This window comes from Barbus barbus, assembly GCF_936440315.1.
Source record: "Barbus barbus genome assembly, chromosome: 49".
In the NCBI taxonomy this organism is placed as follows: domain Eukaryota; kingdom Metazoa; phylum Chordata; class Actinopteri; order Cypriniformes; family Cyprinidae; genus Barbus; species Barbus barbus.
In genome coordinates, this window is record NC_136727.1 from 15,218,971 (window position 1) to 15,234,963 (window position 15,993).

Below are 15,993 nucleotides of genomic sequence, written 5' to 3' on the forward strand. Positions count from 1 at the left end.
TCCTTCCCACAGACTTCCCACTGAGGTGCCTTGATACAGCACTCTGGGAACAGCCTATTCGTTCAGAAATTTCTTTCTGTGTCTTACCCTCTTGCTTGAGGGTGTCAATGATGGCCTTCTGGACAGCAGTCAGGTCGGCAGTCTTACCCATGATTGCGGTTTTGAGTAATGAACCAGGCTGGGAGTTTTTAAAAGCCTCAGGAATCTTTTGCAGGTGTTTAGAGTTAATTTGGTTAATAGCTCGTTTAGAGAACCTTTTCATTATATGCTAATTTTTTGAGATAGGAATTTTGGGTTTTCATGAGCTGTATGCCAAAATCATCAATATTAAAACAATAAAAGGCTTGAACTACTTCGGTTGTGTTGTAATGAATCTAAAATATATGAAAGTCTAATGTTTATCAGTACATTACAAAAAATAATGAACTTTATCACAATATGCTAATTTTTTGAGAAGGACCTGTAATATTTGTTTTTTTTTGCTGTAATTCCAGCTCTACACCAGATGGCGCTGTAAGGATTCCGATTGTTTACCCGACAACCGCCAAACTGCAGAAGAAGAAGAAGAAGAAGAAGAAGAATTAGGAAGAACGTCGCACATAAACAGAAAGAGAGATGCCCACTTCTTAGTGCACTTATTGCTATTCTGCTGACCAGAATGATTTAGCAGTGCCTTCACCCGTTCATAGCCCATGCCTGATATTTATAGAGCGAGCCTCAGACAGGTGTGTGCTGTAAGTATGCCGTTTATGAAGCTAATATCAGCTCAGATGTCTAATATTACTGGCCCTGGAGTGCAGCAGCCAATGCTACATGTTTAAACTGATTAACATTAATCACATTCATTAGCTCTAGAGCTTCTTAGACACTTATATTGTGATTATTATTTCTAATATATATATAAGATTATAGCTCGTGCATGGTGTTGTGTATGGAAATCTGTGTTTGATTATTGATCAGTGAGTTTTGGTAGTCAGATGGGCATATTATAATTTTTTTTTTAGTAGTCTGGATTATGCTGAAGTATATCACAGCTTTTGGTCACTGCTGTTTACTTACAATGAATCAAATGGGTCTAGTTTCTAACTTAAATAGTAATTGTGGAAGACAGATTCCCAAGATGAAAAATCCAAATTCTGCATATGAAATTGGTTTATAAAAATAAATTATGAATTTTTAATATCTGGGCTGCCAATATCACAATGAACAATCTTCTTTTTCTTCTTCTTAGTATTATTATTTTGTAATTAGAACACTCTGTGTCTTATTAAAGATCAAACCGCAAAGAAGTATGTGCAAATTGTAGCAGCATATATCTGAATATTTCTATTTATGAAAACCATAATCTTAATTTAATTTTGTTTTATTTTGAAGGCGATTCATTAATTATTATTAATCATAATGATTTACTTGATATGTAACAATATCAAGTATAATTTGAGTATAAAATGTCATAATTTTCACAAATTAAGGCATTAAAAAGGTCTTAGATTTTAGCAGAAAGTCATGGCACTAAATGTTGCATGCACTGCAAAAATTAATATCTTCATGTTTTTGTATCTAAACACTCTTAAATCAAGATACATTTTCTTGAGAATGAAGATAAGAAGTCTTGTTTTCTGAGAAATTGAACAAAATGAAGTGAGCTTCTGTTTAAAACGAGAACAAATATCTCTTAATGGTGTTTTTAATTTTAATTTTTTTTTTTTTCAATTTTTTTTCTTAACCTAAAAAATAAAACTGAGCCAACTTAAAATTTTAAGGCAACCAGCTTCAGCAGATTTTTGAGTTTCTCAACGTATTTTTGTAGGAGATTCTCAACTTTTTGTTGTATAAACTTAAAACAAGTTGAGAAAACTCAAATCTGCTGAAGCTGGTTGGCTCAACTTTTTTTTTTTTTACAGTGTATTTGCTTCATAAACTTGCTTAATTTTGATCAATTCCTCAGAAAATAAGACACTTCATATCTTTAGTTTGCATTTCAAGTAAATGTATGTTTTGCAGGTACAGTAAAAGTTATTATTTCCATATTTTAGTGGAATATTCTATTTATTTATTTACTTAAAATTAATAATAAAAAAAAGTAATGCAGATCTGTTGGAAATACGACCCCAGACATTTACATTTTGAGAACATACTGATGTATTAATGTTTGGTTTTCTGTAAATCCTTCCGTTTATTCCTTAATTGTTCTTTACTTGCTCTTATAAATTCTTAAATGTATCCTCATAAAACCTGAAGAAACCCTGTCTAGACAAATTATAAGTCTTTCGATTTCCCAAAAAAACATACTTTTTGCTATAGTGTATTAAGCTGATTTATCATAGTGTAAAAGTGAAATGATTAACAAATACGTTGAGTATCCTAATAGTTATCACGTGTGTTGTAGATGGCAGTCCCGTTCAAAATCCCCAAGAAGAAGCAGCCATCAGATTCTTGCAGTCTTCACATGCAATCTCCACTGTCTCGACTGCAGGACAGCAACTCGCACAAGGTAATAACGCCTTCATCTACACCAGGCTTTCTCAACCCTCGAAGGCCACTGTCCTGCAAAGTTTAGCTCCAAGCCTAATCAAACAAAACGGCTAATTAAGCTGTTCAGGATTACTAGTAAGCTACAGGCAGGTGACTTTGATCAAGGTTGGAGCAAAACTCTGCAGGACAGTGGCCCTCCAGGACCAGGGTTGAGAACCCCTGATCTACACTATATCAACCAATAAAAATGTGTTGTCCGTCACATTTCAGTCTTTTCATGTAAAGCAACTTTTTTTGTTCAACTGTTTCTTGTTCCACAGAGGCAGTGGGGTTCAGTCACTCTTAATGGAAGAACGTCTCAGAAAAGCAGTTCTAATGGAAATATGCTGTCAAAAGAAGGTCAGAGGAGCGAATCGGTGAGGTAAGACTTCAGTATATCATGCTTTGGATGCTTTGAAAGTTTGGAAACCATCACCAGATGGAGCTGTTTATTCACTTTGTAGGTGGTGTGTGTTAAAACCAGCTTCACTGTTACACTACTGCTCAAAAGTTGGGAGTAATTATGATTTTTTTCAAATGTTTTTGAAATGAGTCTGTGCTCTCCAAGGCTGCATTTATTTGATTAAAAATGGAAATATGATTAGGATTTAAAATAACTGTTTTTTTTATTTCAATATGTTTTAAAATGTTATTTATTTCTGTGATGCAAAGCTGAATTTTCAGTATCATCACTCCAGTCTTCAGCGTCACATGATCCTACAGGAACTTCAATTATTATTGGCACTCAAATATTAATAATGGCTTTTGCTGCTTAATATTTTTTTGAAAACTATTATACAATTGTTTCAAGATTCTGTGATGAATAGAAAATTCAAAAGAACAGCATTTATCTGAAATAAAAATATTTTTTTGTAACATTATAAATATCTTTACTTCCATTTTAATTAATTTAATGTGCCCTTGCATTTTTTTCCCCTTACTTTATACTTTTGAATGGGAGTGTTTTCACAAAAATACATTAAAATTAAATAATAAATACATAAATTAATAATAAGAAGAAGAAAATTCAATATTGTATATTAAAATGTTGAATATTAATTCATTATATATATGTTTTGTATTTTTACAATGAAGAAATTAATATTTTTTATTCAAAAAGGATGCATGAAATTGATCAAAAGTGATTGAAAAGACATGCATAGTGTTATAACAAAATAAAATTAATTAAAGAATGCAGAAAAATAATAAAGATTTACATCAAATTATTCAGCAGCACAACTGATTTTAACATTGATAATAATAAGCAATATTTCTTGAGCATAAAATCAGCATATTAGGATGATTTCTGAAGCATCATGTGACACTGAAGACTGGAGTAACGATGCTGAAAATTCAGCTTTGATCACAGGAATAAATTACATTTTAAAATATATTCAAAACAGAAAACAATTCTTTTAATTTGTAATAATATTTCACAATATTGCTATTTTTACTGTATTTTTGATCAAATAAATGCAGCCTTGGTGAGCAAAATATACTTTTTACAACATTAACAAATTTTAATGATTCAAAACAAATTCCTAACCCCTTAAGCATTAAAGTGTGCAACTTTTGAGCAGTCAGACTTTAATTTTAAGTTGAATTCTTTTCCTAGCGGATGATAAAATGGACAAAAAAAATCTATATATTTACATTGTAACAAGTATCGGAGCCACATTTAGAAAGCAAAACATCATTAACAGTTGCATAACAGCAAATTTGATTTGTATTTGTCTCCATTTTTCTGTTGCAGACCCATCAGGCCGTCTCTCAGCGGTGACCGACGGGATCTTTCACCGGATTCACGCACACCAGGCCGCGTCACACGCACCTGCTCGGATAACATTCCCAAAGGAGCCACACGTGGAGTATTCAGTTTTAAAATGAACAAACAACTCATAAAAATCAGCCCTGCTCAGGTGAACAGGACACCCAATAAGGTGTCCGAGACGCCCGGTTTCAGAGCCCAGTGTCAAACTCCAACCACAGGGAGAGACTTCACAGGAAATAACAGGTGAGAAGCTCATCCATGGTGTGGCAGTTAGTGCACGTGGTTCAGAGCGGGAGATTTCAGTACGATCTAGTGGGTTTTATAACAAATATGTTTATTTGTTTCAGATGGAGACCCAAAAGAGCGTCAGATACTCTTCTCTGCCATGATGAGAACCATACGGGGGCTTCTGAAAGCTCTTCGTTCAAGATTCGTCGAGGTACAACCATGTCCTACTTGTATATAAGTATCATTAATGTAGTATTTTATAAACAAACTTATTTATATTTAATTAGCTTTATTTTTTTATATTTTCCGATTCCATTTTAATTTAGTTTAGTAATTTTGTGTTTTATTAGTTTTATATATTTTTTAAGATTTATTTATTTATTAGTTTTAGTGAGTTTAGCACTTAAAAGAAAGTTAGAAATGTAGCTTCAGACATGTTTACTGAAATTTTAACAGAAACTTTTATTTTAATATTTTATTTCAGTTAACATTTTTTAAATATTTATTTACTTTTTATAGTTATAATTATTTATTTATTTATTTATTTATTTTCCGTTTTAGTAATTTTAGTACTTAAACTAAAAGGAAGTTAGAAATGTAGCTTCAGAAGTGTTTACTGACAGTATGACCAAAACTTTTATTTTAATATTTTATTTTGTTTCAGTTAACATTTATTTCAATTAACGTAAAGGTTTTTAATAGTTTTAGTTAACACCTGTCAGGTTAATTAATTTTCACTCTTTTCTTGTGTGTGTGTGATGCCAAACAGGAAATAATTATATAAAATCAGATTAGATAAATGTCAATTGTGACACACTATATATATATATATATATATGTATGTATATGTATATGTGTGTGTGTGTGGGGGGGGGTAAAATGGAATATATAGTTATAAATCTGACTATAGAAATGTGAATCTGAATATATAGTTACAAGTCTGAATATTCAGTATTCAGATTTACTTCTATATATGATTTGTAACTGTATAAGTCTAAATATATAAATTAAATTGTGAATATGTAGATATAATTCTGAATATAGAAACATAAATCATGAATATATGTATATTAGTAAATCTGAATATATTGTTAAAAGTCTGAATACAGAGAATCAAATCCGAAAATATATTTGTAAAGTTTGAATATATAAATGTAAATTATATATTCAGATTTACTTTTATATATTCAGACATCTAACTAAATATTCAGATTTACATCTATATATTCAGACATAACTATATGTTCACAATTTTCATTTATATATTCAGATTTACTTCTATATATTCACAGTTCACATTTATATATTTATATATTTGTATAATTATTTCCTGTTTGGCACCTCATATAATTTATTCATTTTTAAAGACATTCTGTTATGAGTTTTTTTCTTTTTTTACTTGGCAACCAAGTTAGAACTGTGGTGCTGAGTATGGCATACGGACACACCGCTAACAATTTATTCAGAAAACATAAAACTATAGAATAAAATCAACCATAAATTTGAAATAAAATTGTCTTCATACTGATTCTTGGCAAAAAACGCAAACTCAGTATAGCATGACTATTCCTGTGTAATTCAGAAAGTGACTTGATTTTTTCTCTAATGAGTTGGATCATTAAACAAAATAAGCAGTTAAAGCAAACTGTAAACTTTGGCTGAGATATCTGCTGTAGATTATCAAGAAGCTAATGAGGGAAAATGCCCCATTTTTGGACTTTACTAAGTCTCTGCATCTCTAAGTACCTTAATGATCAGCTTTGTCTCTCTGCTCTTTCCCTCCATTGTGCTTCAAGCAGTATGTTTAACATCTCGCAGCTGTCTCCTTTCCTTTGACCCTCCTTCACTCCCTGCTCTACATAATATTGGACGGCATCAGAGTTTTCCTGGCTTTGGATCGCTGATAAATAAACAAATGCTTAACTTTATGGATCTGTTAAAATGGTCCTGCTGCTCTCCTTCTCGCTGGCTTTCTCTCTTATACTCCGTCTAGTTCCACATCTCCGGGGAATTGGGCGATTTAGCCCCGTTTCATGGCTGATGTGACCTCCACCAAGGTGGAGGAATGATATTTGGTCAATAAGGCCATTTTATATGTACTGAGGACTGCATAACGAGAAAAAACAGTTGTTAGGAGAAGGTTATATGCTGCTTGTAAAATCCTGGAGTTTTCTTCTTTTTTTTTTATTTCACCAAGTTCTCCATAATTCCATCTTGTTAGGCCTGGATCCGGGGGAACGGGAGGCATGTGGGCTTTTCCATGAGGAAGAAGACACTGAAGGGACACAAGGCCACTCTCAGGTGAAAGAGACACAGAGGTCATCCACTTCAGAGGACACGGCACACATTTCACAGGAAGACCGCAAATTAAAATCCACAGGTTATGTTGGTGACGTCTCTCAGGTGAGATTGTGTTCAGGTCTGTCATTAAAAGACATTCAAGAATCTGTAGTGCCCACTCAGTTTTTCAAAATTATGAATCTTTCTACTGTAAGTCTCTAGCTCATTAATATTAATTACATTTGGCAAAGTTATCTGGAATTTCTAAATTCATGAATTCTCCATAGTAGGGCTTGTATCGAGGAAGGATTTGACGCATTGTCATTTCGACGGTCGACCTCATTTATATTTATGCCAAAGCTTAGCATAATGCGGAAATATGGCAAAGTCTTAGCTCATGAATATTAATTAGGGCTTTCTTATTATATCCTGTTCGATCATATCAACTTGTATCGACAATGTCATAAATAGAAATGATCACATATATGTTGCTTCATAACCTTTGCAAACAATGCAGTTGTGTTATCTAATTAATATTCATTAATCAAACCTTCACCATAGTAGGACTGATAGATATTAATTTGTTCATAGCAATGTTGTTCCAAAGACTTAGCTCATAAATATAAATTAGGTTTATAATTTATAGTTTATAAAGTATCCAGTCATGTTCATTAATATTTATGATCTAGGCCTTAACGGTAGGGTTCATAAACATTTATCTGATCATAATGTCAAAGCAAATATTTATGAATCCTACTATGGCAAAGTCTTGGATAATAAATATTAATTGGATCTGACATTGGTTTATAACAGTCCTAGAGTGAATCAAATAATGTCTTGGCTCATAAATATAAATAAGGTCACACTTGCCAACTGGTCATGATACCTAATTAATATTCATGAGGCAAACCTTTCTCATAGTAGATCTTGTAAATATTCATTAGTGCATAACATCATTGGTACACTAGTGGTGATATTACAAATCTTACTGTGGCTTATTAAGTCATAAATGCTTATTAAGTCTGATTTTGATTTATTACCACTCTGGAGTATCCATCTAATTAATATTCTCGAACAGAAGTTTCACCAGGATTCATACTCGTTAATTTGGCCATATTGATGTTGGTACAGAGGTAGTGAAGTTCAATTCCTTCCTACATGGCAAATTTGTAGGTCATAACTATTATGTATTTATGGTTATGTTGGATCATACCACCTTGAATGGTGTCTTGGCTCATAAATATAAATGAGGTCACACTGACCAACCAGTTATGCTTTTGCTACCTAATCATGAAGCAAAGTTTCACCGTAGAACAACTTGTAGTCTTGGCTCATAAATATAAAATAGGTTATACTGACATTGCCTCAAAACCCTCCAGGAGCTTGCATTCATGTTACTTAATATTCATGAATTGAGCCTTCACCATAGTAGGACTCATAAATATGAATTAGATCATACTGTCATCGGTACAATAGTGGTTATATTACAGATCCTACTATGGTAAAGTGTTGCTATTATGCCTAGAGCATCCATAGTCACCATAATATGAGTAGTACTTATTAATTTAGTCATACTGATGTTGATACTTAGACATAGTTGGAATCTTACATTTTCTAACTAAGTGTTAGGTCATGAATATTAAGTACTTCATGCTAAGGTTGCTTTGTTGCTAAGTGTTCGGTATTGTTACCTTATTAATATTAAAGAGCTGAACCTTTGCCAGTTTTGGACAGGGTGTTGTCTCACTCAGCTATAGGGTTATCTGTAACCTCTTTGTTCTTTGTTCTTGTCCCTTCTGACTCCAGAGCACAGTAAGCAAAAACAAGAATGGAACTGTGTTGAATAAAGAATCTGTCTCCAAACCGTCCAATCATGAATCCAGCCTCTGTTCAGGCCGCTCTCTTCAGGAGGCTCCAGCTAGGTATCTGAGGACCTCTGGAGAAAGAGCTGCCACCTCTGTGCCTGTTAGAAAAGACCCACTGACTTTCCCTCCAGAGGCCAAGAGCAAAGACCCTTTTGGTTCGTTTTACAGCAACAGATTGAGGAGGAAGCCCCAGGTTTTCTGCAAGACCTACAAGAGAACCAAGCCTAGCTCCACAGAGCCAAGTTCGTGTGACTGTCTTTTTTTCTTTCTTTAATATTATTCTTTCCATCACTTTTCAAACACTGCAGACTTGCTTTATTTAAACTTTCTTACCCTTTAGGGAGGTGGGTAGTGCGTTTAACAGCTTTTGCATGCCGTGTATGCCAGCTTACCCCATAAATGCTTGGAAAAAAGTGAATGTGCTGCCTTTGTCTTTAATGGAAGACGTATTTCTTAAAAGCACTGATTGGCAAAGGCACCAAATCTTGTTCTTCGAAATGGTCAGAAGGTCAAGATAACTCCAACCTATTAGAGGTTTGTTAAAATAAATAAATAAAGATGCATCAATATTACAATACAATAAGTTGATAATTATTTTTGTTTTGGCTGATAAAAATAAAAGATTTAAAATTATAAAAATTAATTTATGCATCACAGCATTATAACAAACAGAAATGTACATTATGAAAAATGGATATTTATTTTGAGATTTGCTAAAGATTACATTAAGTGTTTTATTAAGTTATTAGTGTTTCTAAAGATTAACTTGAAGTGATTGTTAGATGATGGCGAAGGTAATTAAAATGTACAAATAGGGAAGATGAGCATTTACAAATATATTTCCAATATCATTTTATATCGCTAAATAAAAAATAAAATAAAATAAAATAAAAAGTTTGGATTGAGAAATTGAGTGTGAACATAAAAAGAGAGTGAAACCGAATTAACCCAAATATATATATATATATATATATATATATATATTGTGGATGCATACATTGTGCATGCCTAAATAAAATAATAAACTTCCACCAATGGATGAAGTGGAATCTGGTTTTAAAAATGCAAACTGAATGGGAATGCAAAAAGAGAGTGAAACCTAATTAACCTAACGGGTAAAAAAAAAAAAGAAACCTTTTCCAATAACTCTTATGGTACATATATATATATATATATATATAATGCAATCCTGACTCAAGGTCTGGGTAAAGCCCATTACACCTCTGTCTGCTAGAGAGGAACGTAGATGTACCATCCTCCTCCTCATGATCAGCTGGGACTAAACACCTTATCTCCCATTATGGTTGCCGTTAAAGGAATAGTTGGTCAATGGTCACCCAAAAATTGATTACGCACATTCACGACATGTTGTCTTCAGCAGTCATATGATAGTGTGAAAAACAGACTAAAACTTTGTTCATCACTGATGATCTTCTGTCCCAGTCTGGATCGTTAGGTCAGTGAGTTCATTCAGGCTGGTTTTGTAAATCAGATCAATTGATTCATCAACTGACTTAAAATAATGATTCATTTTGCTCTTTTTCTGATAAAAAAAAAAAAAAAAGCTATCTTATGGTGTTTTTCATTTTTTTTTCCATCTTTAAAAGCTTCAGTTCCCTTTTGTTATGATTTTTTGCTTTAGTGACAATCTGAAAAAAGAAGATTTGAACAGATTGATTCGAACATACATCTGCTTAGTTTGCAAATCTGTCCAATTCAAACCACTTTTAATGTAGCAAAAACAGATGGGCAGCATTGGATTTGTTATTGTTTTCTGATGGATTGGTGGACAGGAAGAGGAAGGGAAGGAGGTTAAGGATGAAAAAAAAAAAAAAAAAAGAGAGAGGATTACCCATGTCCCTTTTTCTCTCTCAAAGCCCATTATGGGACCCAGCCAAAGAGAAGCTTCTGCTGCAGAGAAGAATGGAAAAAGATAAATACGTGTTCAGAAATTAACACTCATCAATCGCCAAATGCAAGAAAAATCGGCTGATAGCTTTATTAGAAACATAATATTGAACTGTAAGAACACAGTGTCGGAATGACCATCTGACCCTCGATGGTGTTAATCATGTGAACTTTTCAAATACACACACAAACTGTTTACTGAAGCAAACATCTGTCAAGACTCGCGTTTACCTCACTGGAAAATGTAGCATCAGAAGTTTATCTAGGAGGCCTCAAGTTTGTTTTTCCTCCAGAACGTTTAGACACGTGCGGTGTGGTCCAGAAGTCTCAGACCACTGGTGAAAAGGCTTCTATTCTTCATTTGTTCCTAATTTAATATAAAAAAAAAAATCGCAAATTGTATTATAATGCACAACCTGATGATTTATGCCTCAAAGAACATCCATGGAAGCAAGAAGATCTGACCTTTTGCATAAAAGGAATTTCGGATTGGTTAATAAACATCTGTCTCTCTCCTTCAGTTGTGCTGTCCAGCGATGATGAAGGAGCCGATGAGATGAATGATGTGTCTGGGAGTTTGCAAGAGCAGAGGAACTCTGAGGGGATCAGGGACGCTCAGGTAACGGAAAACGAATGGGTGTAGATTTAGACTGACTGCATGTCATAAACATTTGCATTCATTCATTTAGCACTCGCTTTTATCCAACGCAAATTACGAATGATAAATGTTTAATGCTGTTTGTGGTTATACGCTCACAGAAGTCACTGAATAATTTATTCGTAAGTCAAACTCAGATGGGATGCTAAACTAAAACATTTTTATTGACATTTATTTATTATTAAAATACCACCTACACGTCAACAACCGGTGAAATAGAAATTTTCAGGCTTGTGGCAAAATTATAGATATATTGTGCATCCCTAAATAAAATAGTGACCTTTCACCAGTGGACAAAGTGGAATCTGGATTGAGAAATGCAAACTGAGTGTGAACGTAAAAAGCAGTACATTAACATTAAGAATGTAAAAAATAAAATAAAAAAGATAAACCATGATTATTAAAATATTTTAATCATTTGGCAGTCCAAGATGTGATAAGTGTTATTTGTGTTTGTTTTTTTATTATTAAAATAAAAGCATTATTCTAACATGCAGATATATTTAAATTTCTTAAAATTACAAATAAATCAAATAAAAATAAGAGTTTTTGCACTGTATGAAATAAACAAGGGCGATATACAGGTCTGCTTTTCTTTCTTTTTAATTTTTTTCTTTAGATATTTTTATTATGTGTCCCAAAAGTGGACAAGAACCAAGGCTGCATTTATTTGATCATAAATACAGTAATATTGTGACATATTATTACAATTTAAAATAACTGCTTTCTATTTTAAAATATTTTTAAAAGTAATTTATTCCTGTGATGCAAAGCATCATTACTCCAGTTTCCAAGTCACATGATCCTTCAGAAATCATTCTAATATGCTGATTTGTTATTGATTTATTATTATTATAAATGCTAAAAACTGTTGTGCGTCTTAATTTTTTGGTGGAAACCATGATACTTTTAAGATTCTAATAGAAAGTTCAAAAGAACAGCATTTAATTGAAACAGAAATCTTTGTTTAACATTATAAATGTCTTTATTGTCACTGTTTATTCATTTAATGCATCCTTGCTGAATAAAATAATTAAATTCTTATTGACCCCAAATTTTTGAAAGGGAGTGTATAAATACTTTTTCTCCTAATCAATGTGGAATGGAAAACTGTTACATCTTCGACTGATCTTCAGATGTCCCTATCATTTTTCAAATCTAACCCACACCATTTGGATAAAGCTTTTGTGTCCTCGAGAATCAGTCTCGTTTGAAGAAGCTTTGAAACTTTGCCGAAGGACTATGCTAAACAAATGTTGACTCGTTTCAACTTATCTTCGTGCACATCTGTCTTTTGAAGTCTAGATTTGTTCAGTATGGCTGTGGAGTTTTGGGCTCGCCCTTGTTTACAACTATTCATCAAACCCTCTCAATGAATTTCCTTTGTCAGAATCGTTAGTTTTGTTTGTCCAAGCTGGACACATCTTCAATTTGCTTTGTTTTTTTGACAGTAGAACAAATTCAGTATGGCACCACAGTATGAGAGGCTTTGGTATGCAGCATTTTGGATTTGCTTTTTATTCTGAACTAGAAACGTCTTTGAGAGAAGTGTTTGGCTCTTGATCACAGGGTTGTGATGTTTGAGGATGATTACAACAATGCGACTCAGGTGTTTCTCAATATCAGTTGGTGTGTTCACCTTCAGCCTGGCATGCAAACCAAATGAGAAACGTTTATAAAAAGCGTATTTTGTTGGTTTTCGTTACAGCCAAGAAAAATGATGACCAAAAATTCAATATTGCATATTAAAAGCATTAGTACATAATAGTGTCTGTTTTATATAAAAAAGTGTATTTTTACAATGTAAAATTAACACTGCTCTTTGTTGTCAGTATTTTAATTTTATTTATTTATTTTATTATGAATTAAGAATTGTTTTTATTTTTTGTGGTAATTAAAAAAATAAACACACAAATAAATACATACATGCATACATACATAAAAATGTTACGATATATTGAGGAACATGTTTTGTCCCAAGAATGAGTCAAATAATTATAAAAACAAAATCCCAAACCAATATGTTGTCACCTCTATTACTCATGTTTTGTGTATTTTTTATTTATTTATTTTAAGTTTTTAAAAACCTGAGGTATGTTTCTGCTCAAATGTTTGTATATATACTAGTGCTGTCAAAATTTGCGCGCTTATGCAGGTGATACATTTTTCCATTTTAACGGCATTAAAACTATTTTACACAATTAACGCAGGTGCAGAGCTACCCCATTCACAACTGCTGCTTCTGGCTCTTTTTCTTGACAAGAATAGCACTTATTTAGACTCAGAACATCTTTACGACCACATCAAATGGGAGACTTTTGCACATCTTTTAAAACGAATTCCAAGCCCTTTCATGTCAACATGAAACATTAGCATATTGCCAGCCCACTTGTTGGTCTTTTCGCGTTGGTCTGGATGAAAATGCAAATTCATTCTTTGCCACTAGGTGCCGCTTCTGGAGCGTTAAAAATAGTGCTTTCCCTGGTAACGCTGTAAACAAAACAATACTGCACTCACAAACGCTGCTTTAAATTAAATCGACCAATCGGACCAACCACCGCAGATTAGCATCATGCAAAGGAGGGGTTTGGAAAAATGAATCGTAAACGAATCGTTTGGGAGTCATTGAGCAAATAAGGTAAAAATAAATTCATATTATAAGAAAATGAAAGTGTTTTTTTTTACTTTACATGCATGTCAACCTGTTGTTGGGGACTCCCAAAACCAAAAAAATAAGCTTTCATAAGCCATAATAGGGGCACTTTAAATTAAAGTTGTTATTCTTAAAGTCTAATAAATGTTAAAATTAATAGTCAGTGGTTAAATATTAGGAAAAAAATAAAAATTTACTGAAGACATCAGTGTATTGGTATCAGTGATACGCGCCTTCAGTCATAAAAAAGATGCTTATTAAATTAACATATATTAAAAATATACTGTCTTATGTTGTTTCTACAATAATTCGAAGATTGAATATAAAATTGTTGCAATATAAAAGTATATTTAACAACTTGTTAAAATGTGCAATTAATAAGTAAATTTTTTTAAACGATTGACAGCACTAATATAAAAATTAATAATGCTTTTTTTTTTCTTTCATTCTCTTTCTTCACACTTTAGTCAGGGAACCAAAAGAGCCCAAAGACACACGCAGGAGGTGAAAGATCAGCAACCAAAGTAGAAGTGCCTTCCATCATAGAACTGGACTTCAGCAGACTCCATTACGACACATTCGAGGCGCAGGCCAACGGGACCATTGTGGTGAGAGAAACTTAAGCAGAAAATATGATTTATAGTTGTATTAAATTATAAAAGTGGTTCAGCAGTGGTCTCAAACCCACTAGATTTGACAACAGTCTGAAGATCTTAATTCTTGTATCTGGTCGCATTGAATTAGGCCTCTCGTTTGCATCTTCCAGATCTGGCCGGATGAGTTTCCAACACATGGTTCCAGCTCTTTCATTCAGCCAATCACGCAGTTCGATTTTTGTTGTTGTTTGTATAATGAAGGACATCTGTTATTCCAGTATTTTAATTGGCCGTTCCTGCTACAAACCACAAAGCAACAGCTAGACGACATAGGGCTGCAGTTGTGATTAAGAGACCAACGAAAGTTTGTTTGCCAGAAAATTCAGATAGTTAAAGCCGAAACAGTGCGGAGCGGCTGAAAGCCGTGTTTATTAGAACAACAACAGCGGCTGTAACCTAAACTGGCCTTGACACGGAGTACAGCACAGCTTATCGCTGTTTGTCCAGCAATGCTTCAAAAGCACATAACAGGGGCTTTTCTGCTGTCTTTTTACGAGCCTTTAAGCAAGAGTTCTGCTCTCCTGGAGGGGGCTGCTCGTTTAGGATGTGTTTAATGAGTGTAACGTGTGGATGTGATTAACAGGTCAGTATCTCTGTTCCAAAACCTTGTAAAACCTGAAAAAATGGTTTTGAAATTCTGAAATCGATCTTACAATCTCTGAAGAACCTTGTTTTAATCACATTTTAATGCCAAAATAAAAATAAATGTAATGTTTTAATAAGGTTTAATAGTTTCAGTGCCAAAACAGGGTGACACAATGTTGTAAATAAATAATATGTGTTATTTAATATACATGTATACAATAATATTTATATGTATAATACATAATCTAATATCAGATATTTTTTTTTCCTTTAAGGAACCATTATTTATTTATTCATTAATTTATTTATTTATAGTAATGGCAAAATAAAATGCCAAATAAAATGTCAAAAATGTTAATGCCAAAAAAATTGTTTTAATGCAAAAATGGTTTCAGTGCAAACAGGGTGCAACAGTGCTTTAAATAAATAATATAAATGTATTATACATTTAATTATATGCATGTATATTAACTATGTATTATAACTACTCTAATATATGGATTTTTTTAAAATAAAGAAATAAAAAGAAATTTGTAAAAAAAAAATACACTGCTGTGAATAATAATATAAATAAACAAATCATGATGAAAAAATGCGGTGGACAAATACTAGAAATTAGAAATTATTTAAAAAATTAAAAAAATGATAAATAAAACATAATTTGTTTAATACTTTAAATATCATTAAAGTAGTTTAAATAGTCAACTGATTCATGATTCAGTGGTTTTCAATACACAAGCGTTTTTTTTTTTTTTTTTTTTTTTTTTTTGCCAATTTAAAATGATTCAGTACAATACACAATTCTTTGTTGTCATCAGTTTGCACATTGATTTTCATCTAAATTATATCATTTGAATTTTGTACATTAGCAAATC

At 32.6% G+C, this 15,993-nt stretch overlaps 1 protein-coding gene across 4 annotated transcripts in view; it reads left to right on the forward strand.

Moving 5' to 3' along the window:
• The first annotated feature begins 551 nt into the window (after positions 1–551).
• The window catches only part of LOC306867352 (sentrin-specific protease 7-like), a 44,173-nt gene continuing 28,731 nt past the window's right edge, over positions 552–15,993 (forward strand). For 2 of the 4 annotated variants that reach the window (XM_079412958.1, XM_079412959.1), the window contains exons 1-9: positions 552–725; positions 2,390–2,494; positions 2,796–2,896; positions 4,268–4,528; positions 4,633–4,724; positions 6,735–6,916; positions 8,600–8,900; positions 11,088–11,185; positions 14,345–14,485. In XM_079412958.1, coding sequence (XP_079269084.1) covers positions 693–725; positions 2,390–2,494; positions 2,796–2,896; positions 4,268–4,528; positions 4,633–4,724; positions 6,735–6,916; positions 8,600–8,900; positions 11,088–11,185; positions 14,345–14,485 — 1,314 coding nt within the window. In that variant the 5' untranslated portion in view covers positions 552–692. Of the gene's footprint in view, positions 735–2,389; positions 2,495–2,795; positions 2,897–4,267; positions 4,529–4,632; positions 4,725–6,734; positions 6,917–8,599; positions 8,901–11,087; positions 11,186–14,344; positions 14,486–15,993 lie in introns of all 4 variants that reach the window. The other 2 variants (XM_079412957.1, XM_079412956.1) reach the window with 2 other exon arrangements.